The sequence below is a fragment of the Muntiacus reevesi genome, chromosome 1, assembly GCF_963930625.1.
Source record: "Muntiacus reevesi chromosome 1, mMunRee1.1, whole genome shotgun sequence".
NCBI lineage: Eukaryota > Metazoa > Chordata > Mammalia > Artiodactyla > Cervidae > Muntiacus > Muntiacus reevesi.
Window position 1 is genome coordinate 55311657 of NC_089249.1, and position 25393 is coordinate 55337049.

The following is a 25393-nucleotide window of genomic DNA, read 5'->3' on the forward strand; positions in this document are numbered from 1 at the left end:
ACTAACACTAAAATTTTTAAGCCAACTTCAACTCTGCTACCTCCTTACACTCCTATTTTACCAAGTTTACTACACCTTCTCATGTTGCAGGGATGGCACTGGATCTTCCCAACCCAGGGATCAAACCCCGATCTCCCGCATTGCAGGCAGATTCTTCACCATCTGAGCCACCAGGGAAGCCCTCACCCATTCTAAGTCACCACAAGCCAGATTGTCCAATTACTCACAATTCACTTCACCTGGAAATGCCTATCTCATCACTTTTTCACCTGACCTTCCCAATTAAGAATTACTCCAGGCCTCCGATGAACTACCTTATATCTGTTATAAAAAGTATAGAGATATTTTGCCCTGTGTAATACTTACCCCCAAATAAATGTAAACTCCTGGAGGACAGGGAATGTATCTTATTAATGTATGATGCTCTCCCAACCAATAGCACTCAAACACAGTGGGTATTTAACAACTGTTTCTTAAATTGAACTACATCTCTAAATGATGATACATATAGTCAGAGAAATCTAAATAGGAGGGTATTATCATCATTTACAAATTAACACTGTTAAAAATAAGAAAGCCTTGCAGAATAAAAGTGGCAACAGCCACACTAATAGCTAACATTGATAGAACCTATGCTCTGTGCTAGATACTGACCTACATTTTTTCATGTTTTAACTCATTTAATCTTCATAACTCCCCAATGCACAGAATAGGTATTATTATCCTACTTTACAGGTAAGGAAAATGAGGCCCAGAGAGATTAAGTAATTTCCTTAAGGTTATCCACTAATAAGAGGTACAACAGGTTCTGAACTCAAGCATTCTGATTCCAGAACCTGAGCTCCCCACTTCTCTGTTTCTCCAGAGTCTCCTGAAAGCCTGTGCTGCTAAGATAACAGGTCCAGAGTGTGATTTCCTGGGTTCATTCTGTGCCAAGAGAGACAAAGGGGCTGAGGGACATAGATGATTCAGGCCAGGGCCAAAGAAGTCCAGGAGATCAGCGTCAGTAAAATAAATTTAAATTAAGAACTTGATTTCAGAATAAATTATAGATCAGCAGCAACAGTAATAATAAAACTATAAGAAGAGTCACTGAAGGTTGCTATGTGTCAGCCCTGTATTAAATGACTGACAGACTTAAAAAAAAAAAAAGCCCTATGGGGATATTACAATTATTATCTCCATTTTACAGATGAAAAAACTAAGGATCAAACCTTTAAACTTTTACCTTAGGTTAGATGGCACAAAAGCGCAGGAACTAGGATTCACATCAGGTCTCTGTGACTCTAAAGTGAAGGGAAATACTTAATACTGTGCCATATGTTTCCTTGGAAGAAAGAGGAGGGCCAGGCAGGATAAAGAAAGAGGGGAAAAGGGGATCTATGTGTTACCTTTTACAGTGTTTCTAAGGCCCCGTATAAGATGAGCTACTGGAAAATGATTAAATGTATCAAACTGATTTGATTTCAGAGAACAGGGAAACCTAATACAGTAAGTCTGAACACTTCAAAAAAAGAAATAATTAATGAAAAATACATCTACTGTCCAAGAATAATTCTGAAATAGCAATTCACACCTTTCCAAAAACCCATATATAGATAGGGCCATAAAGAATCCATTATGCAAACTTCTTGACTAAAAAACTTCTTGCTTCATGAAACCAAAAGGTTAAGTCTATGATTCATGGAGTTTAGTTGCTTTTTTTAAAAAATGCCTCTAGTTCAAAGAGGAAGGTTCATCTAATAAACCTTTTCCATCTCAAACTAAATGAAAGTTCAGTTATCTGAAAATTCCATTTGTGCCTCTCAGCAGTTAACACCAAACTCTAGTCTAATCTGAAATCTGACCAAGTTTCCCATTCATGTAAAAGAATGAACCCTGTTATCAGTATGCCCTGGGTACAACCTCAGAGTAGGTATGTATTATTTCATACATTGCATAATCCCTGCTAACTCTAACAATGTTTATAAGGAGGAAAATAAGCAGCAAATTCAGAATTATGGTGTAAGGTATATGTCTGGCCATGTATATATACAACAATCCTTCTTCTAAGATGTCTGACCACAAAGAAACAGTATTTACATGAATTTCCCCTTTCCTTAGTCTATCTTAATTCCTCTTAATTCTAAGCAGTCTAAATAAAATGCCTTTTTGTTTCTAGGCCTTGGGATTATTCATTTTAGAAGAAATCATTCAATAATTTAAATACCATAAGAGTCATATATTATGTATTCACTGCAAAAGGTACTCAAATCAGGAGCATATTTAAGAGGACCTAATTTAATACACAACCACCCTCACCAAGATATATCTAACAGTAGTTCAAGGGATTATTTTCAAACACAGTGCTAGATCAAGGAAATTTTAAAAAGTAGGAATGTGATAAATTGTTACTGTATATCACCATTTAGATTTCCTCTCCAATCCCCAAGTCAATAAAAAACTAAACAAAAATACCTATTTATGTACAAGCATGAGCCTTTATACCTTCACTGTTACTGAATTCCACAAATTTAATATATCATCTGTTTTTAAATGCATCTGTGCAAGCAGCTTATTATATACAGATGAAGAAATGTCTTTGAAGCTGATGCATAGTGAATCAACTGAGCTGCCTGCCAGTAAAGGGTTGAAAGAAAAGAAACAAAGCATGAAGTGGGAAACCTGAGGTTCTCCATTCCCCACGAAAATAATCAAGTTTTCAGTCTATTTCAAATAAAGGTGATCAACTACTATTTGAACAACTGGCTACTCAGGAAATTAGAGCAAGGGGAGGAACCTGACATTATTCTGCCTGGTAAGACCATAGAGGTAAGCCGATGGTATTCAAGGGTTGATGCCCAAGGACTGAACGTATCAAACAATCAAATCAATCAGGTCTGGAAAGAAAAATCAAAACCAAGTGGTGTGTTCCCAAGTCTGGCTCTGTGGCTCCCACTGGTCAGAAGTTCTGTATTTTACTGGGAAGGGAGATGTGCAGCTCAGCAGGTTGCTCCTACCTCATTCGTAATCACCCAGTACTGATTTCCCCAAGAATTCTAGAATAGGGAGGGGAAGTGTGAGTTCTGAGGGAAATAAAAGAGAAGAGCAAAGAGTTAGTACAGGAATAACTGGGAAAGAGCAAAACCCCTGTACCATCCTTGCTCAGGACGAAGACCTCTTCAGTGAAGATTCTGACTGCAGAAACATCCCAACTCAGCTCTGTCAGAAACACTGATAAATCTTCTTCTCCATTCTTTAAATCTGGATGTGAAACTTTAAACCTAACCAAAAGACCATGAATTTGATCGCAGCTTTTCAGAACATTTATGTTACAAAAAGGCTCCAAAATAAACTTGCTGATTTGGGGAATAAGGGAAATGCTCCTTGACTAGATATTACAAGCTAGTCCAAAAAGTGAGGTTTATATGCTTGAGGAGAGCAAAAGGTAAATAAGCCTTCTCAAAAATCTTTTCTCCCCACCCCAACCCCCCACTGAGATATTTGACTCTAAGCTATGGAGGTTCTCATAGTTCCAAGGAGGATACTGAAACCCAGAAATGATCAACTGAAAGACAGGCCTCCTTGGAGTTGACTCTGAAACGATGAGTTTTCATGAGAATTAAAAGTGATCGCCATAGTAAGATACTAAAATAAAAAGAACGAGTACACTAGAAAATAAATAAGATGTCATTTCTGGTATTCCTAAGATACAACTAACATTAGAAGATTTCTCCATTTTAATTCAACTTCATGATACTTAAATGATTTAGAATAAGGAATGTTTTCATTTATCTGCTCATGAATTACAATCAACCTCACTCTTGATAATGAACAAATATGCAGAAAATCTTCAAGAACGTCAAGACCTGAACAACACACTCCACCCAACAACCGCAGAATACATATTCTTTTCAAGCATACATGGAACTGGCTCTAGGACAGATCATATACTAGGCCATAAGACAACTTTCAATAAGGTAAAATGGATTTAAATGATGCAAAGTACATTCTTTGACTACAATGAAATTAGAAACTAACAACAGAAGAAAATTTGAGAAATTCAAAAATATGAAGAAATTAAATAACACACTCTTAAATCAGATTGATTATATTCTTTGCAGCCAAAGATACAGAAGCTCTATACAATCAGCAAAAACCAAGACTGGGAGCTGACTGTGGCTCAGATCATGAACTCCTTATTGCCAAATTCAGACTTAATATGAAAAAAGTAGGGAAAATCACTAGACCATTAAGGTATGACCTAAATCAAATCCTTTATGATTATACAGTGGAAGTGGGAAATAGATTTAAGGGACAAGATCTGATAAGAGTGCTTGATGAACTATGGACGGAGGTTAGTAACACTATACAGGAGACAGGGAGCAAGAACATCCCCAAGAAAAAGAAATGCAAAAAAGCAAAAAAAAAAAGAAAGAAAACAAACAAACAAAAAAGAAATGCAAAAAAGCAAAATGGCTGTCTGAGGAGGCCTTACAAATAGCTGTGAAAAGAAGAGAATCGAAAAGCAAAGGAGAAAAGGAAAGATATAACCATTTGAATGCAGAGTTCCAAAGAATAGCAAGGAGAGATAAGGAAGCATTCCTCAGTGATCAATGCAAAGAAACAGAGGAAAACAATAGAATGGGAAAGACAAGAGATCTCTTCACGAAAATCAGAGATACCAAGGGAACATTTCATGCAAAGATGGGCTCAATAAAGGACAAAAATGGTATGGACCTAACAGAAGCAGAAGATATTAAGAAGAGGTGACAAGAATACACAGAAGAACTGTACAGAAAAAGATCTTCACAACCCAGATAATCACGATGGTGTGATCACTCAGTTCTAGAACCAGACAACCTGAAATGTGAAGTCAAGTGGGCCTTAGAAAGCATCACTACGAACAAAGCTAGTGGAGGTGATGGAATTCCAGTTGAGCTATTTCAAATCCTAAAAGATGATGCTGTGACAGTGCTGCACTCAGTATGCCAGCAAATTTGGAAAACTCAGCAGTGGCCACAGGACTGGAAAAGGTCAGTTTTCCTTCTAATCCCAAAGAAAGGCAATGCCAAAGAATGTTCACACTACTGCACAACTGCACTCATCTCACACGCTACTAAAATAATGCTCAAAATTCTCCAAGCCAGGCTTCAATACTATGTGAACCGTGAGCTTCCAGATGTTCAAGCTAGTTTTAGAAAAGGCAGAAGAACCAGAGATCAAACTGCCAACATTCACTGGATCATCAAAAAAGCAAGAGAGTTCCAGAAAAACATCTACTCCTGCTTTATTGACTACGCCAAAGCCTTTGACTGTGTGGATCACAACAAATTGGAAAATCCTGAAAGAGATGGGAATACCAGACCACCTGACCTGCCTCCTGAGAAATCTGTGTGCAGGTCAGGAAGCAATAGTTAGAACTGGACATGGAACAACAGACTGGTTCCAAATAGGAAAAGGAGTATGCCAAGGCTGTATATTGTCACCATGCTTACTTAACTTATATGCAGAGTACATCATGAGAAATACTGGGCTGGAGGAAGCACAAGCTGGAATCAAGATTGCCAGGAGAAATATCAATAACCTCAGATATGCAGATGACACCACTCTTATGGCAGAAAGTGAAGAACTAAAGAGCTAACTTGATGAAAGTGAAAGAGGAGAGTGAAAAAGTTTGCTTAAAGTTCAACATTCAGAAAACTAAGATCATGGTATCTGGTCCCATCACTTCACGGCAATAGATGGGGAAACAGTGGAAACAGTGACAGACTTTATTTTGGGGGGTTCCAAAATCACTGCAGATGGTGACTGCAGCCATGGAATTAAAAGACGCTTACTCCTTGGAAGGCTAGTTATGACCAACCTAATCAGCATATTAAAAAGCAGAGACATTACTTTGCCAACAAAGTTCCGTCTAATCAAGGCTATGGTTTTTCCAGTGGTCATGTATGGATGTGAGAGTTGGACTATAAAGAAAGCTGAGTGCCAAAGAATTGATGCTTTTGAACTGTGGTGTTGGAGAAGACTTTTGTGAGTCCCTTGGACTGGAAGGAGATCCCACCAGTCTATCCTAAAGGAGATCAGTCCTGGGTGTTCACTGGAAGGACTGATGCTGAAGCTGAAACTCCAATACTGTGGCCACCTGATGTGAAGAGCTGACTCACTGGAAAAGACCCTGATGCTGGGAATGATGGAAGCGGGAGGAGAAGGGGACAACAGAGGATGAGATGGTTGGATGGCATCACCAACTCAGTGGAGATGAGTTTGGGTAAATTCTGGGAGTTGGTGATGGACAGGGAGGCCTGGCATGCTGCAGTCCATGGGGTCACAAAGAGACAGACAAGACTGAGCGACTGAACAGAACTGAAATAGCCAATGGGTCAAAGGAAAAATAATAGAGACATTAGAAAGTATTTTGAACTGAATATATAAAAATTTATGGGCTATATCTAAACTAATGCTTAGAGGGAAATTCATAGATTTAAATGCTTGTATGAGAACAGAAGGAAGACTTCAAACACATGCTGTAAAGACTTCACCTTAAGAAGCTAGAAAAAGAAGTGCAACTAAACCCAAGTAAGTAGAAGAATGAAAGTTAAATTATTATAATTATAAAGCAATTATGTAGAAAATAAGAGAAGACCAACAGAACCAAAAATTTGCTGTTTACAAAGATTAACAAAATTGGCAAATGTTTAGTTAGGATGACCAAGAAAAGAGAGATAAAACAGATGCAAAAATCAGGAATGTAAGAGGAGACATTATCACCAACTATAGAAATTAACACAGTTAAAAGAGAATACCATGAAGAACCGAATGTCAACAAATTAGATAACTTCGATAAAGTGGACCAGTTCCTAGAAAGGTACAAACTATTGAAACTGATGCGAAAGAAAAAAAAAAAACACACAAAAAAAACAGAATACCCAGACAGACCTATAAAAAGCAGAGACTGACTTGTTAACTTAAAATCTTCCTCAAAAGAAAACTCAGGTTCAGACGGCTTCACTGGTAAATTTTACCAGTTATGAGAAGAATTAGTAATAATCCTTCACAAACTCTTCCAGAAAACAGAGAAAGGAACACTTCCCAACTAACTCTATTAGTTACTCTGATACCAAAGCCAGAGAAAGAGACCACAACAAAACTACAGACCAACACACCTTATAAATACAGACACAAAAATTCTCAACAAAATACTAGAAAGCAGAAGCCAGGACTAGAACCAAATCTGCTGAATTCTTATCCTTGTATTATTTCCCCACTCCAGGGATTCTCAACACTTACTTCACAAATAAAATCATCTGAGAATTTTTAAAATTTACTTAATGTTTACAGTAGGTCCTTGTGTATTTTAAATACAGCAGTGTGTATCTGTCAATCCCAAACTCCCAGCCTATCCCTCCTCCCCACCCTTCCCCACCCCCCAAACCATAAGTTCATGGAGAATGTTTTTAATTGGTCTGGAGTGAGGCTTGGGAATCAGGGTTTTTCAAAAACTTGCCAGGTGATTCTAATGCAGTGTCAGGTTAAGAACTGCTGCCCCATTTAATCGGAGAAGGCAATGGCACCCCACTCCAGTACTCTTGCCTGGAAAATCCCATGGATGGAGGAGCCTGGTGGGCTCTATGCCGTCTATGGGGTCGCACAGAGTTGGTTTCTACTGAAGTGACTTAGCAGCAGCAGCAGCAGCAGCCCCATTTAATGACAGTTTGGTCTAACTTAAATTCACTTTACTCTGGAAAATTAAACATGTTGCATCCATGTTCAAGATGCCAATCACAAATCAGGTTGAAAAACTAGTAATTGAGCTGGGGGAGTTGACGTGTGTGTTCAGTCGTGTCTGACTCTTTGTGCCATGGACTGTAGCCCACCAGGATCCTCTGTCCATGGGATTTCACCAGCAAAAACATTGGAGTGGGTTGCCACTTCCTCCTCCAGGGGATCTTCCTGACCCAGGGATCAAACACGAGTCTTTTATATCTCCTGCACTGGCAGGATTCTTTACCACTGCGACACCTGGGAAGCCCAAGTAACTAGTATTAAGCAGATTTAATTCACCTTTGACACTCCCAATTAACCGCTTTTAAAGCACATCATGGGCTTCCTAGGTAGCTCAGAAGTAAAGAATATGCTTACCAATGCAGTTCATGGGGTTGCCAAAGTCGGAGACAGTGACTTAGTGACTAAACAACAACAAAGTACGTCATCGTTTGTTGCCTACTGAACAATGTTCAGTGTTTTTAAGTTAAAAATTTTGTTTCAAATTTGTTTTAAAGTTTGTAACAGGAGAGGACTTCCATTTTCTAACACATTTCTTCTGAAAAAATTGTCATTTTTAAAAATTATATTTATTTAATTGATTATTGTTTATGATATTGGTTTGTTTTCTGACATATATCAACATGAATTAACCATAGGTATACATATGCCCCCTCCTTCTTGAATCTCCCTTCCACCTCCCCACCCTTTCCCACTCCTCTAGGTTATTACAGAGCCCCAATTTAAGTTCCCTCAGTCATTCGGCAAATTTCCACTGGCTATCTATTTTACACATGCAGTGATAATGCTTTCATGCTTCTCCATTCATTTCACCTTCTTTCCCCTTTCCTGCCCTTCTCCACAAGTCTGTTCTCTCTGTCTGCATCACCATGGCTGCCCTGTTGAGTAGGTTTTTCAGTACCATTTTTCTAGATTCCATATTTATGCTTTAATATACAATATTTTTCTCTTTCTGACTTATTTCACTCTGTATAATAGGCTCTAGGTTCATCCACCTCATGAGAACTGACGCAAATGCGTTCCTTTTATGGCTGAGTAGTATTCCATTGTATACATGTACTACAGCTTCTTTATCCATTCATCTGTCGATGCATATCTAGGTCGCTTCCATGTCCTAGCTATTGTAAATAGTGCTGCAATGAACACTGGGGTACTGTGTTGTCTACTATTGAAGGTTTGTCAAGGGGGAAAAGAACAGTGAAAGAACAACCTAATAAAGAGAAAATCTGGTATCTCTAGACTCGTTTCTGTGAGTTTTCGATCAAATCTAATGCACTTGATATGATGTAATATCTCCTAAGTTCTATTCTAAACACAGCCTAGCGCACTTATTTATAAATATTGTTAAAACTAATTTTAGATGGTATATATTCTTACTCCAAATTCTGTTCCTTCTATAAATCCCTAAAATCTGATTTCATAATAATTGGTACATTTTTTTCTCCTCATTAACTTTCAGATATCAATCCCAGAAGAAATAAACAAATACAATTCAATTCAGCAATAGATAACACCACCTCTAGCTTCAAACTGGAGAATGTGTTTTACTGGGAAGATGAGAGAAGGAACAATGTGGGTTTTTTAACCTTGTATGAAGCTTAGCATGCTCATAATTTGAAATTTCATCTCTGCAGAGTGAATTACACCGATGCTATTGGTGTATTTTTGGTTTGTTTGTTTTTGTAACTTATTTATTTTAATTGGAGGCTAATTACTTTACAATATTGTAGTGATTTTTTACCATACATTCACACGAATCACAGAGAAGGCAATGGCACCCCACTCCAGTACTCTTGCCTGGAAAATCCCATGGATGGAGGAGCCTGGTAGGCTGCAGTCCATGGGGTCACTAAGAGTTGGACATGACTGAGCGACTTCACTTTCACTTTTCACTTTCATGCATTGGAGAAGGAAATGGCAACCCACTCCACTGTTCTTGCCTGGACAATCCCAAGGACAGTGGAGTCTGGTGGGCTGCCGTCTATGGGGTCACACAGAGTCGGACACGACTGAAGTGACTTAGCAGCAGCAGCACGTGAATCAGTCATGGGTGTACATGCATCCCCCATTGGTGTATTTTTATACTTCAGTTTCTTCTATAAATTGCAAAATCACCCAAATAGTAAAACCACATCACCCATCACTGAAAACCAAAGACTATTCTCTGTATGCTCACTCATTTCATTATTAGAATATATGAATAAAAGTAGGTGAAGGTGTTTATGTCAATTACATCTCAATTTTTAAATTAATTATTTTTAAAAGTAAGTAAAGGTACCCCCAGAGGAAGGTATTCATTCCTCATTTCTGCTGCCTGGGTTACTTTACAGCATTATCTCCAAAAGAGTGACTGGGTGTCAGGATGAGCAAAGAGTTCTCCTCCATGCATTCTCTCATCCACTTATCTAACAAATACTTACTAAATAAATATGTTTGGGTCTGTGCTAGTAGGCTGGAAACAACTATGGTCTCTGCTCACATAAAGCTTTCAGTTCAGTGGGAAACAAGACATCAAACTGCACATAAATAAGTACAAGTTGTGATCAACATTTTATAAGAAAGAATGAAGAATGAAGGATTCAGACTCTGGAATCCATAGTTACTTCTTCAATATTCTGTGATACTAACGTTTCACATCTCCTCTTCACTGTGACAGTCAGTTATCTAAGATACTAACACTCCGTGAGAAACAGACACCTCAGGGTAAGCTGTCTTAAAATATAAAATAAGTTAAGACATAGTTTCATTTATTCACTTTTCATATATTTGCTTAGCTGCTTAAGGGTTCACACACTAGTTGGTGAGCATGCCTATGTACTTCACATTCATGCCTTATTCAGTTATTCCTCAGCTCCTTGTCAAAACTTTCCTTGGCATTCACTCAAGAAATCTAGGATCTCCTGCCTGTGCCAGACACTGAGCTTGCTGGGGGATAAAGCAGTCACTAGACAGAGGCTCTGCCTTCAGTGGCTGTTTGAGGGCAATAACCATCAAATAGGTGTGTATAAGAGTTGGACAGTATTTTCAAAGAAAACATTACTCAGACACCACGTCCCAACCAAGTGGTTTGATGGGTCCCACAATTCAATTCATGTGTTCAAACATGCTTTTGTACTCTCAAAGCTAGGGCTGGGTGCTAGAAATACAGACATGGTTCTCATGCTCGAGGAATCTTAAGTCTAATGGGGAAAAAATGGACTCAAAAGTGAATAATTACAATGCAAAGAGAAAGATATTGATGTCCATAATATAGATTTTTACTTAAGTCACAGGAAAAGGCAACTTTAGCTAGCACACATGCCCTACTACTGGGGCCCCTGACAAATTCCAAGGCTTTTGGTCTTATGTGTGATACACACGTGTCCATAAATAATAAAAAAAAGAAGTGCTGGTTTCTTAAAAATTCAAATAGTTATGTATTTGTAGGTGCTGCTGCTACTGCTAAGTCACTTCAGTCATGTCTGACTCTGTGTGACCCCATCCCTGGGATTGTCCAGGCAAGAACACTGGAGTGGGTTGCCATTTCCTTCTCCAATGCATGAGAGTGAAAAGTGAAAGTGAAGTCGCTCAGTCGTGTCCAATTCTTAGCGACCCCATGGACTGCAGCCTACCAGGCTCCTCCGTCCATGGGATTCTCCAGGTGAGAGTACTGGAGTGGAGTACCATTGTCTTCTCCTTGTAGGTGCTACCGGAGTACAAAGGTGATGCTACCCAACACTGGAAGTCATAGAGAAAGAGAAACAAGAGCCTTTCTACGTGAGGTAAGACAAGTGAGCCTATTTGGGCCTTAAGAATATTTCATCCTCACGATTAGCTTGGACTGATGTTTCAAGTAATTTTCTGATATCATTTCCCAAAAGTAACGTTCCTGTAGGCCCCTATTTACTGTAGGCTCTTATAAGTCTTTCCTGATAGATGCTACAAAGATGTAAAAGCAAGGGGGAGGTCTCTGTGTCCCTCACTCTTCTCCCCTGCCTCTCCTGCTCCCTGGTTCTCAATTTCTGCCATATCCTACAGCATCCCTGGAATGTTTTCTTCTCCTGCTCCTTATACAGAATTTCTCAAGCTTTCTAGATTGTTTCATGATTTTCTTCCTTCAACTTGGAAACTCAGCCTGAACAGTTAGCGTAGTGTGAGTGAAATCGCTCAGTCCTGTCCGACTCTTTGTGACCCCAAGGACTGTAGCATACAAGGCTCCTCCATCCATGGGCTTTTTCCAGGCAAGGATACTGGGGTGGGTTGCCAATTCCTTCTCCAGAGTATCTTCCCGACCCAGGGATCGCACCCAGGTCTCCCACATTGCCGGCAGATGCTTTACCGTCTGAGCCACCAGGGAAGCCTAGCATAGTATACATGGCACTAAAAATGTATTTCTGGCCTATGCTTTTAATGTAAACAATAGTATTTTACAGAGTACTAACCTTTAAGGGTAGACCCAAAACACGGAAGAATGGGAAGGCAGGGGTTCCAGTCCTGGCTCCGCTGCTACCTAATCAAGTCACTTGATTTCTTGTAGCCTCAATTTTTCTCACTATAATACAATTTGGTAAAATAACTCCTGCCCTTTGAAGCTCCAAAAAACCTCATATATGTGAAAAGTGCTTTGTAAAACTGTATCACAGACTATAAATGTCTCACTAGAGGTCTTTACATCAGACAGCTTTTCTCTTGGAGAGGAGCAAGAACTGCTAGTAGTGTAACCTGGTACCATACCCCCAAAGAGAAGCTCTGTTCTGCAGAGTAAAAGGCCTTATATAAAGCCTCCTTGTTTAAAATCACATCCCAAGTTGTGTGGGGAAGGGGGAGAGGGAAGAGGAGGGGAGAACTGCTTCCTTCTGGAAGGCTTCTGGAAGGCAGTTCTGGGACATGCAGTAAGTGAAGAAGCACGCTCTGTTCCCAGACTCCAGACAACCTGGTATGCATAAAGAGTGAGAGACAGAGAAAGGCAGAAGAATCAGCATTCATTAATAAAATTAAATGTACAGTAAGTGTTCAAAGCACGCTCCTGAAATTCTGAGCTGTCAATACCAAAACAGTGGCTAACAGACCCAGAAGGGTCCCTTTATTTGTTGCCAAAGAAGGACCTGCTAAAAGTCAGATCCGGAGTAAACTCAAAAAGGAGAAAGCAGAGGTGAGAGAAGGAAAAGTTGATTCTGTCTGAGATCCTACTGACCCACCATCTAAAAATCATATGGCCAAATGCACTGCGGTATCCTAGACTGGATCTTGGAACAGAAAAAGATGATGAGTGGGAAAACAAATGCGATCTAAATAAAGCTTGGAGTTTACTTAGTAGTGTAACCAATGTTAATCTTAGTTTTGACAAATGTACCACAGGTATGCGAGATGCTAACATTTGGGGCAGACAGTGAATGGTATACGAGAGCTTCCTGTTCTATCTGTGCAACCTTTTTACAAGTGTAAAATTATTCCAAAACAAAAAGTTTATTTTAAAAACCCATGACTTTGACTCTCCTTTCAGAAAGATATATGAATCAATTATGAAAACATAACAGGAGTCAGGTTTTTCAAACTGAAGTGCTACCGTGTGTTGGACAGAAAGAAATTACTAATTCCTATAAATGATTAGTTATAACAAATAATAGTCTAATAAATTCAAATTATAAAATGATTTGTGGCATAAACAAATACAACAAACAATAATGTAACATTGAAGACTTGAAGATAGGAATACCTAATCTTTAAAAATTACACATACCAAAATCACTATTTTATTGATATACTCATTCAACCCTTTCAAAATCCCACAAACGTCTCTCTCATCTCTCTAAACAGTGTGTAAATATGAGTTAAATTATCTCTCAAATAATCTGCTTTAGAAATCAGAAATAATATTATCAAAATAAGATAAGTATCTTCTGTTTAATCTGAATACCAGCAGAGAGACAGGCAGTGATGAGGTATTTTCCTGGGTTGGTACATCTGGTAATTTACAAAAGATAAGCTTATGAAAATTTAACTTCAACTACTGAAGTATGAAAAATAAAAGGGCTCTGTATTGTGTAATATACTTATAGAAAGCACGCATGCATCATCTTATTTAATTCTTGAAACAAAGCTACGTGGAAGATGTTATAATTACACTAGATGTAGATGAGGAAATTGAACCTTAGGGAAATTAAGCAATTACCCAAGGTCACAGGGTAGGTAAAGGGTAGACAGCAGAAACTGGAACCCAGCTCTATCTCAAGCGACAACCTGAGCTCATATCCACTATTACATATTGTGCTTCTCTTCTTCCACAAAACACACCAGTTCCATGCTTTTAAAAATGACACTGTATTAATAGTGTTATCTGCATGATGTGACTGGAAAAAAACGATCCATATTCTTATGAACCAGGGGAAAGTCCAGGTGATTTCAGCTAATAGCATATGGCATTTCAGAACTCCAGAATTGAAAAGGCTCCCTCTATTCAAATTTCAACAGAAACAGAGACTACAGATAACAGTGATCACTTGTAAAGGTCATTCAAAGGGGCTCCTCCCAGAGGTGGGAGGCACTCTGGTAGGATCCCAGAGATCTCCACAGGCCCACTTTCCACTTGGAGCTCAAATGTGGGAACATCCACGCTGAACAGGCGGAGAGCACCTGCTTCCTGGTACAATTACCTCTCTGCACCCTGCCAAGGGTTCTTTCCTGGTACTAGGGAGATTCTGGGTTGATTCATTCATTCATTAATCAAACTAATATTTATCATGCACCTACTATACACTAGGCATTGTGTCAGGTGATATCGCAGTAATATGGACAGATGGCATCCCTGCCCTCACACAGTATATGTTCTACTGTGGAAAACATAGTAAATAAATTATATAACTTATGGTGGTATGTTATATGAAGAAAAATACAGTAGAGTAAGAGGAAAGAGAGAGAGGTTGAGTGGTCATCTTATACTGAGGTCATAGGCAAGGCCCTTCTGAGGAGACAGATGCAGAAATCTAGATAATATGAGAAACCATGAAAAGATCTGGAGAAAAGAGTATTCCAGGCAACAAAAATAGCAAATGCAAAGGCACCAAAGTTAGAAAAGACTTGTCTTGAGAAAGAAACTGAGACTTAAATGAATTGAACGAGCTGAACTTTACTATGCAGTCACTGAGCTGGATACCCTACCACAGGGACTCATTCAACCTCGGCAGCTACTTAAGGTATGTACTGCCTCTATTTTATAGATGAAGAAGAAAAGGTTCAAAGAGGTTAATTACTGTTTGCACAGTTAGTAAGAGGTAGAGCCAGAGTTCAAACACAGGTTGGTCTGATCCCAAAGTCTGTGCTTTTTCTGTTACATCATATTTAATGCCAGAGTCATAGCAAAAATACTAATAATTATACATAAGTAAGCAAATAAACTCCCACGTCCTCAAAAACCTGAGGCTCACCATTTCATTTTGGATGGTTGCTCATCATACCCTTGAAGTGATCTTTTCTAACTGCAGCAGACAGATTGCAAACTGCCAGCCACTTCAATGTCATCGGTCTCTTCCCGGAGGATCTACAAGGCAGTGCTCAAACAACCCATCACAGAAGACCTGAGAATAATGTGTACTTGCGCCACATGTCTGAAAGGATGGACATAAATTGGGAGTGTGCATCCTTTAGACTGGCAGGGCCATCTGAATAAGCCCTTCCAGCATTAAAGGCACCAGGAACAGCACTTTTCCTGGCACGTTAGCTCTGCACGTTCACCCAGAAAACACGGGCCTCTTCCAATCTCACTTGCTATTTCCCTGCCACATGACTGGTGGGGGCTTCCCAGGTGGCTCAGTGTTAAGGAACCTGCCTATAATGCAGGAGATGCAGGAGACGTGGGTTTGATCCCTGGGTCGGGAAGATTCCCCTGGAGGAGGCGGATATGGCAACCCACTCCAGTATTCTTGCCTGGAGAATCCCACGGACAGAGGAGCCTGGCGGACTGCAGTCCATGGGGTCACGAAGAGTCAGACATGAATGAAGCAACTGAGCCTGCACGCACCGTGTAACTGGTGCTGCCATTTTGCACCCAACTTTGCTGTGGGCAGGTGACAGGTAAACAGATTCAAAATTTGGAACACGGTAGTCATTCCACAGCAAGCCAGAAGTGACCCAAAAGAGTTTTCTCTTAAAACTATATTAGAGCATTTATTCCTTCTGTATCTTTTTAATATGGAGTTGAAAACACGCAATATGGTAGGATAATCATGACTGAGATAAAGGAGGCCATCAATCTTAAGGGAAATCAACCCTGGATACTCACTGGAAGGACTGATGTTGAAGCTGAAGCTCCAGTATTTTGGTCACCTGATGCGAATACCCAACTCACTGGAAAAGTCCCTGATGCAGGAAAGACTGAGAGCAGGAGAAGAGGGCGTCAGAGGATGAGGTGGCTGGATGGCGTCACGGATGCAATGGACATGAAGCTGGGCGAACTTTGGGAGGTGGTGAGGGGCAGGCAGGCCCCTCGTGGCGCACTGCGGTCCCTGGGGTCACAAAGAGTGGCACCCAACTGGGCAACTGAACAACAGCAGCAAAATTCTGTTCTGCAGAAGAACGAGCCCCATAAAATTAAACTTCATGTAGTATATCAGGTGTGAAAGCTACAACTCTATCAGCTAAAACTGCTGGAAGAGTCAAAATTCTCAAGATTAGAAAAGCCAGTCTATTCAATCCTACAGTAGCCCATCTAACTACTGTAGGATTTTCCCACGTCCCATCCCCCCAGGTTTACTTAGTAAAGACATCACAAAAGTAAATGTGTAAAGTAAGTCTAAGGGCGGTCAGGTTGTTAGGAGAACTGCAACTCTGTATTTCCTGAAGTTTCTGTGGTCAGGTTTGCAAGTGGAACATTTCATTACTGCAGGTTTTACACAGAATTTTACGAAACAAACTTGCATTAAGTTAAAGCAGAACTGAAATCAATGCCTTCTGGTCACTTCAGGAATGATTTCTCTCTGTTTTCCCATCACAGAAACCTCCTTTTAATTTAGATGTTTGGCTCTTCGACATACACCATGGATCAGAGGGGACAGTGTAGCTCCAAAGCTAAAATGGAAGTAGAATGCAAAGTGACCAACCGATCACCCAGTGACCACACACCACACCTTCCAGCATGATTCTGAGTGACGCAGAGGGTGCCACGCCTTTTAGCAAAATGCTTATTTTTAAATTATCCTGGATACGAGCTTATAGCTTCCTTCCTCCTGCACTTTCAAATCATCCCAGTATTAGTAACACCCTTCCTAAGAAGTCTCCCTGTAGTTGTTTCAGAAAAGTGCATTCAACGTGTTTCACACACCGTGTGATACACAAGCAAGACCCCTGTGACTCTGGCTCTTCTGCTTCTCTGGGGCACGAAAGCAACCAGAACTACAGCAACAGCTGGGGATCATTAAACCGACAGAAATAGCTTCGGAGACTCCACTGGTGAGTGACTGGGGGGAGGAGAGGCTCAGTATCAGATTAAAGCAAATCAAAAGGGCAACAGGAAAAGGGCGGGGGGAGGGGGTAAGGTGAAGCCCAAGTTGTGCATCACACCCGAATTTCCTTTACACAGTCCAAGGGATGCACCAAAGCAAAACAAAGGGACGAGTGACTGCAGCCTCACTTGGGCCCCACCTATTCTCAGATGGAAGGGTTAGTCAAACCTAAAAGTGCAGGTCAATGACGACAGGCTGGGGGAGGGCTGGGGGGAGCTGCAGCATCACAAAGGCTAACCTGGGTCACCCCCAGTCTGGAGGAATCACTAGAGGATGTGAGGCAGTTCTGGGGCTGTGCAGACAATGAAAATCAACTCCACGATGGAGCAGGGGCAAAGGAATGCGTGTACGTGCCAACCCCTAGGTGGACTCGGAGACCAAACCAAGCCCCAGGCGTCCCCTCAGCCTGGAAGGACCGGACACTGGATGAAACGCAGGCCCTCAGGCTGTCCACTTCCAGAGCAGAGCCCCGCCTCCAACGCTAGCTCTGGAGCCTGGCAGGAATGTGCCATCTGCCTGGCCCCAAGCCCGAGTGTGCTCAGCACATATCTGAGTGCCCCAGAAGGGCTTTCATTAGGTGGCCCCATGGGGGAGTGGGCTTGCATATCCAGATCTACACCTCAAAGTCTGGTTAGTCCCAGGATCCTGGGGTAGCCTCTCCAGCCCCCCACTTGCTAGACTGTCACTTTATATCACCAAGGCCTCTCTCACCAAGACATGCTCTTTATAACTAATCTTACAGGACTGCAGTTTCAGACAGTTTCCCCACCTGCAAGCCTGAACAGGAAATGATTCGATTGCAGATATTAGGACTGCAACTCTCTTTGGCAAGAGTGTTTAGTAACTGTGAGATTGCGTGAACTTCAGCTGAACATTTTATTTGATGCAGCTAATGATTTACTAGAGAAGGCTCCAGGTTGATGGCTGTTCTCAGCAAAAAGCAACCACTACCCTACTTCAAGAATGGACTGCTCCTTTTCTAACCCATAAACCTTGTAAGAACATATCCTAATGCATATTTCCAAAACGTGGAAATATGTTTAACTCATTTCTATAATGAGTTAAAAAAAAACAACACACCTCAGAATAGTTGACTCATTCTGAATATTTTAAGTATTAAGAAGGGTAGAAGATACACAAAGATAAATCCATTACAGAGGAGACTGAGAAAGAATCTGAACTATATGTATACATAGTTTACACACACACATCACATATAGTTAATTTTAAAGCTTGTGGTTGCTATTGTTTAGTTGCTAAGTCCTGTCTGACTCTTGTGACTCCATGGATTGGAGCCTGCCAGGCTCCTCTGTTCATGGGATTTCCCAGAGAAGAATACCAGAATGGGTTGCTATTTTTTTTTCTCCAGGGGATCTTCCCCAGCCAGGGATTGAACTCATGTCTCCTGCATTGGCAGGTGGATTCTTTACAGCTGAGCCACCCGGGAAGCTCAATTTTAAAGCTGCATAACATCAAAGGACAGGATATATTTTAACCAAACTATTGTGACAATAATCACTTCTCAGTGCATGCATTCTAGGTGGGAGTAATTGCATCAGTAACTCTCTCAGCCACCTTTAACAGAGTAAATGCTTTACATAAAATGTAAAAAATTAACGTCATAAATATAATCAATCACTTACTATGTACCTATCTTGGTAAAAGGTAGGAATTAAGAAGGAAAATAACCCAACACATTTATATAATACTTACAAAGCTACTTTCACACATACAATCTTATGAGTTAGGACAGCAGATATTATACTCACTACACAATGAAAGAAACTGGTCTGTCAATCTTAGAGTCACTTGGTCAAGCTCCTCACTGGCAAGAGCAAACCAAGATCTTCAGGGTCTTGACTACTGGCTCAGTGTCGAGCTCTAGCTGTCTACCATAAAAAGGCTTCTGCCCTCAAGGAAGTAATCTCTGACACCCAATGCCATGGCCAGTGTTTCTTAGATATACTAAGTTGCTTTCCAGTAAGAATCCCACCAGTCTCCTGTTCTAACATCATTGTTGTTGTTGTTTAGTCACTAAGTCATATTCAACTCTGGTGACCCCATGGACTGTAGCCCACCAGGCTCCTCGGTTCTCCCAGGCAAGAACACTGGAGTGGGTTGCCATTTCCTTCTCCAGGGGCTCTTCCTGACCTCATATTTTGAATCTAATTCAAGACAATTATGTGAAAAGGTCATTAATATCACCGACAATTAAAGATGTGAGTTCCTTCTGAAGGCTATAATCATTAATATGAGATTGAATAAAACTGAATTAGGACAGTGCTCAAAATCTATCACTTGGGGACAAACACTGTATTTTGTTTATGGGCATGATACTGCCCTCTAGTGCACAATAACCTTAACAGACCCAGCTAATGCATATCAACCACCTTCTAAGAATAAATACTGGGCTTCCCAGGTGGCTCAGTGGCACAGAATCTGCCTGCCAATGCAGGAAACACAGGTCCAATGAAGATCCCCTGGAGAAGGAAATGGCAACCCACTCCAGTATTCTTGCCTGGAAAATCCCATGGACAGAGAAGCCTGGTGTGCAACAGATCATGGGGTCACAAAGAATCAGACACAACTGAACACAAATACATATGCATATAAATACACTTTGCTAAGCATTTTGAAGGGGAGAAAAGGCTAAAGCCTATCACATATGTACAATCACAGCAACCATATAAGGCCCCCCAAGGAATATATAAATATAATGGAGAAGACAGGAAATGTAAAGCAAAATCTCTGTAATCAAACACAGTGTTATAAGTGCTTTAAGTGACTGCAGATAATAAATCTCTTGAGTACAAAAAGAATTAGGTAAGCTTCACCGGGGCAGTAGCATGCACACCATCGTTGAAGGACCACAAAAAAACTGAAGATAAACAGCATGAACCAAGACCTGGCCTTGGAAATACTGTAAGGGTAAACACATAATCAATACACTGCAGTTTAGCTTGAACATTAAATCTGTTAAAAGGAGTGGTAGAAGGTAGCTAGAAAGCAGGCTAAGGTCAGAATGTGAAGGGTCTAGAACTGTGCTATCCAATATGGTAGCTACTTGCCACATATGCTATCTAAAAGTAAATAAAATTAAAAATTCATTCTCTGAGTCACTCCAACCACATTTCAAGTCTCCATAGCTATGTATGTCTCGTGGTTACCGCAGTGGAGAGAACAGCAGTAGTATCGGGCAACACTGCAATAGAAGGTTGTATTAAACCTCAAAACATCAATCTTTCAAGGCTGATCAATCCTTCAAGCTCACTCCTTCCCCAAACTGCAGATCTGATCCTTGCCAAAGTCTGTTAATAAAGAAAACCACAGGTCCTAATAACATAAAAGGTAAATAAAAAAGGTTGGTCTCTATCCTTCTAGGCATTTCCAGCTGTCAGCTAAAGCAATGAGAAAAGTGTTACACATGGTCTTCTATAAACAGTTATCTCTAAAAACATGTGCCAGCTTTTAAAATCTATTTTATTAGGAAAAAGAAAAGACAATTAAGAAACTATGAAAGAAGAAAAAATATTATTGAAGATTTATCTATAATAATAAAGCACAAGAGTAGGAAGCTATTTCCACTGAGTTTCTTTGAGTATTTAAAAGATCTTTACTCTTCAGACACCTGCTTCACCTCGAAAGAAGTAACATCAAGCATCTATTCTATCTAATGCACAGCCTATTTCTTTTCTGCAGTTTATAAAATGATAATATTTTTTAAAAAACAATGTTTATATATATTTGTAGAAAGTAAAATATGAGTCTACTCGAGATCAGGAAGACATACAGAATTCTAAATACAAGGTTCTAAATGTGGTTTAAAGCCAGAAAAACATACAGTCAATTGCTTAGGACAGTTGTCTAAAACTACCATTCTGACTCTACTTATGAAAAGAACTCTGTATTTCTATTTCCTACATACTCCTGCATTTAAAGATATTCTTAATGATCAGACTGGGAATCTAAAACACCACAGTCCCCTGGAATATAAAAAGTCAACAGAGCCATACAAAACCTTGAGTTCTGAGTCACGCTGCCTCTGCCTCTGTCTTCCCACTAATGTTGCCATGGTGTTCCCCGACATGAGTCCAGAACACATCTAGATATTCAAAGAAAAATCAACTGCCTCTCAACCAATTTTTTAAAGTATTCTCTTTGCAAACCGGGCACCAATAAACACTCATGTCCTCTTCAATGAACTCATTCATTGTGATGCCACATGCTCAAGTCTTCCTGTCAAATGTTAGTAAAGTCCCAAAGAGATCTCAAAAGTTCAAAAGATATATCCAAGTTTTTAGAGAAGCAGAATTTATGTGACCAATACTAGAGATCGTATTTAAGTTCTGATAATGGATAACAGAAGGTTTCCAAGCTAGGACAGAGTGTAGGTTAATAATTATTTTCCATCCACATTTGACAGAATTCGGATCAAGTCTGTATCCTCCTTTTTTTCATAACCCAGAAACCCTCTGAAAGATTTTTTTTCCAGCAGTTTCAGTATTTTTTTTCCCCCAGAACTCTAAGAGATGGTCTCAAGGAAAACTCCTTATGGGTGTTCCCTTATAAATAGTTTCCTGCTATCTTCCATAGACTTGGATATGATTCTAATTCTGCAATTACTAAAAAGACTGTAAGCCTAGTTCAAACTGTTCACCCTAAACAAAACTAACATGCAATATAAATAAAAACCTTTCAAGTGTTATTTTATTTTAAATTATGGTGTTTTAGTGTTATAAGCTCTTAGAGGTTATCTATCTGCTTTCAGCACTTAACAGAAGAAACTGAAGTCATCATCAACAGCTCCTATTGATTAGTATAATACTCATGGCCAGTGTATGTTTTATTAATAAAAACACTGTGTTTGATCTACATACATGGGAAGAATCCCACCTTAGTAAAGAAAAGATTTTTCTTCCTTCTTCCATAATCTCAATTTGATACATGAGCTCTGCACAGGTGGAAGGAAAGTAGTAATAAAGTGAAACATCCTAAACACTGTCCCATCAAGTCATGAAATACACTCTACAGGTCCCTGCTCAGTTATCTATCTGCTAAGTGCTCAATAAGCATCAATAAAAACCATCCAAAGAATAAACCATCCAAAGTCAAAGCATGGATGGCTACAGAGAAACAGGGAGGGGATAAAAAAAGACAGCAGTAAACAGAGGAGAAGACAAAAAAAACATGCAAATCCCCAAGGGACAAATATGCCAACCTTCCCGTAAACTGTGATAAGGGGCCAGACACATGGCTGAGCGGCTGTCCTCCCCCGGCTTCAGGACAATCCATGGGAGCGGCAGGATCCTGCAGGTGGGCTGATAAATCCTGGCCCTCTCCTCCAGCACGCTAGGGGAGAGGTGAGACTCCAAAGGCCAGTGTTGCAACAAACTCACCCTCCTGCCCTCGCTCTTTAAAGAGGCCATTTATTACGTGCAGTAGATCTGATTAGCATCGCTCTTTTAGTTAAAGTGGGTACTTCATTTCTGCAGCCCTCGGGGCTGCAAGAACAGCCAGATCCCAAGTTTACTTAGGGAGTGTGGCATTAAAGGCAGTGACAGCAGAAGGTCAGAATCAGTAAGTCTCCTGGAAAACATTTCTTCCTGTCAGCACTGGGCCTCGACACAGACACCTCCCTCCTCTGCCCAAATGCCAAAAACCAGCACTGGGATGATTTCGACGTGTAGAGCTGGAAGACAGGAGGGTTCCCTGAAAGAAAATGCTCGTAGCAACCAACCAACCTCATTCACCCAAAATAGTAAACAGTTGGTTTCTCTGCTCAGAACCAAAAGGCTTCTGCCAGACAAGCAGCATCACATGACCGAGTTCTCTCTTCTCTCCTCCGCCTCCCTCCTTTCTTGTGCAAAGTCGGCACCAAAGTGGAACAAGGAGCTATAATACTATTTTATTTCACTTGACATTTGCTTTTAAAATGTTTATAGATGAAAGATATCAAATTGGGAGGAGGGGAAGATACTAAGAGAAAAACTCAGAAAGAATTTACTTTGAAACAAGCCAAATCACAACACTAAGAAGGGAACCACAAACAGTGGTAAAGGTGCCCAATGAATGAATGAATGAGTGAAGAGACACATTTCTTAGCAAAGTATTTTGCTGATAAGATCTCTAAAAAAAGATATAGCTCAAGACATACTTGACTTGCTCATTTAGAAAGAATATAAAGGCTCTTAAGAAGCTGACTGATGTCAGAGACTGTGCATTGTGACAACAGTGGCAGCCCCGAATCTGAGATCCACAGGTAAGATCCTCACTCTAACCTCTCAGACTCAACTTTTCTCACCATTTGATTTTACTCCTTAGATGTCACAGTCCCATCATGCAAGTCACTGAGGAGGCAGCTGGGGCAACTACACTAACGGAGCGAGCTGAAAAACCTACACAGCTCATTACAGCAGCAGCGGCCACCATGATACTCCCTGGCATTTCCACGTGAAGCAGGTGGTGGTGAAAGGCTGGCGGCACGGCTGGTGCCCGAAGTGGCGCCATATTCCTGTCCTCACAAGGTTCATCAGCACTTGAAAGCTGTGTAAGGCATACAGGGTAGAGACACAGAAGCAAAAACTCCACGCAGAGCAACATTTAATAATCAACTGCATCTCCAACACGTGCAGAGCCCCCACTCCAGGGACCAACCAGAGGGCTCAGAGTAGACTCACTCATCCTTGTCCACCCCCTTGCATGGCAAGGATGATCAATAAACACTTGTAAAATGGAAAGGAAAGAAAATGGGAAACGAAAAAGAAAAAATATCAGAAATCCTTAATTTAAGCAACACGACTACACGAAGAGAATTATTTGGCTAATGAAAAAGTGAAAGTGTTAAGTTGCTCAATTGTGTCTGACTCTTTGCGACCCCATGGACTGTAGCCCGCATCAGAATACAAATACTACTGATGAAATAATTTGCTGGCAAGGACGGGGAGCAACTGGGAGTTTCAGACACTGGGTAGAATGCAAAATGATAATGCCACTTTGGAAAGTTAAAACTTATACAACCCAGTAATCTCATTCCTGAGTATTTAAACAAAGGGAAATGAAAACACGTGACCACATAAAGAGCTGTATGTGAATATTTAGAGCAATTTTATTTTATTGCCAAAAACTAGAGGGAAAAAATCCAAATGTCCTTTAACTTGTGAACAGAATAAAAACTGTGGTATATCCATACAATGAAATATTATTCAGTGATTAAAAAAAAAAATCCCTGAACTACGAGCATAGACAACAGTATATATGAACCTGAAAAGCACTATGCTAAGTGAAAGAAGACAAACACAAAGGGCTACATATTAAATGATCATACATTTATATGAAATTCAAGAAAAGGCAAAACTATAAGGGCAGAAATAAGATCAGGGGTTGCCAGAAGTTGGGAGTACAAAGAGGCACAACGGAACTTTTTGATGGAAATAGTCTATCTCTTGGTTGTGGTTGTTGCTTGCCTTGTACCAGGATGTACTAACCTGTACCCCTAGAAAGGATGACCATTACTGTAAATACACTGATCTCAATTTTTTTTAGAGCAGATTATGAAATAATATGCATAAAGGCAGAATGGAATCATAGTTAAGAATATAAGAGTTAAGAATATAAGCTCTAGAGCTAGACTGCCTGGGTTTAAATCTTGTCTCTCTCTACCACTTACCAGCTGTCTGACCTTGAGATAACATCTCTATACCTTCATTTTCTCATCTGGAAAATGGGGATAACAGTATTCATCCCACAGGGGTGCTATCATAAATGATGTAATACCTACAAAGCACTTATGACAGTGCCTGTTCTAAACATGAGACTCAGTAAATGCAAGCTGTTGTCATCACACAGTCACAGAACACACAGATAAATACGCCTGGATGGTGGTGGGAATAGGATGTTTCTATTTTCTTCTTTTCCCTTTTGTTTATCTGTATCTTCTAAATTTTCTACATTAAATAACTACTGCCTTTATAATAAGCAAAAAAAAATCCTTTTAAAAAAAAATGAAAGAAAGGACACTGGGCTAGAACTCGGGAGCTCTGTTTTTTAGCTGTGCAGCTAATTAGTAATTACTTAGTTGTAGGACTGCAGGGCGTCATCCTCACCTCTAAATGCGAGGGGCTAGAGCTGACAGGTTCCATCTCTAAAATGGAATG

General features: G+C 40.1%; 1 protein-coding gene across 4 annotated transcripts in view; it reads right to left on the reverse strand.

Moving 5' to 3' along the window:
* Window positions 1–25393, reverse strand: part of MRTFA (myocardin related transcription factor A) — a 124115-nt gene that overhangs the window by 38642 nt on the left and 60080 nt on the right. For 2 of the 4 annotated variants that reach the window (XM_065944426.1, XM_065944418.1), the window contains exon 1: window positions 22459–22688. The exons of the other annotated variants lie outside the window; for them this stretch is intronic. In XM_065944426.1, the coding sequence (XP_065800498.1) occupies window positions 22459–22666 (208 nt within the window). In that variant the 5' untranslated portion in view covers window positions 22667–22688. Of the gene's footprint in view, window positions 1–22458; window positions 22689–25393 lie in introns of those variants that run through there. 4 annotated transcript variants of the gene reach the window in all.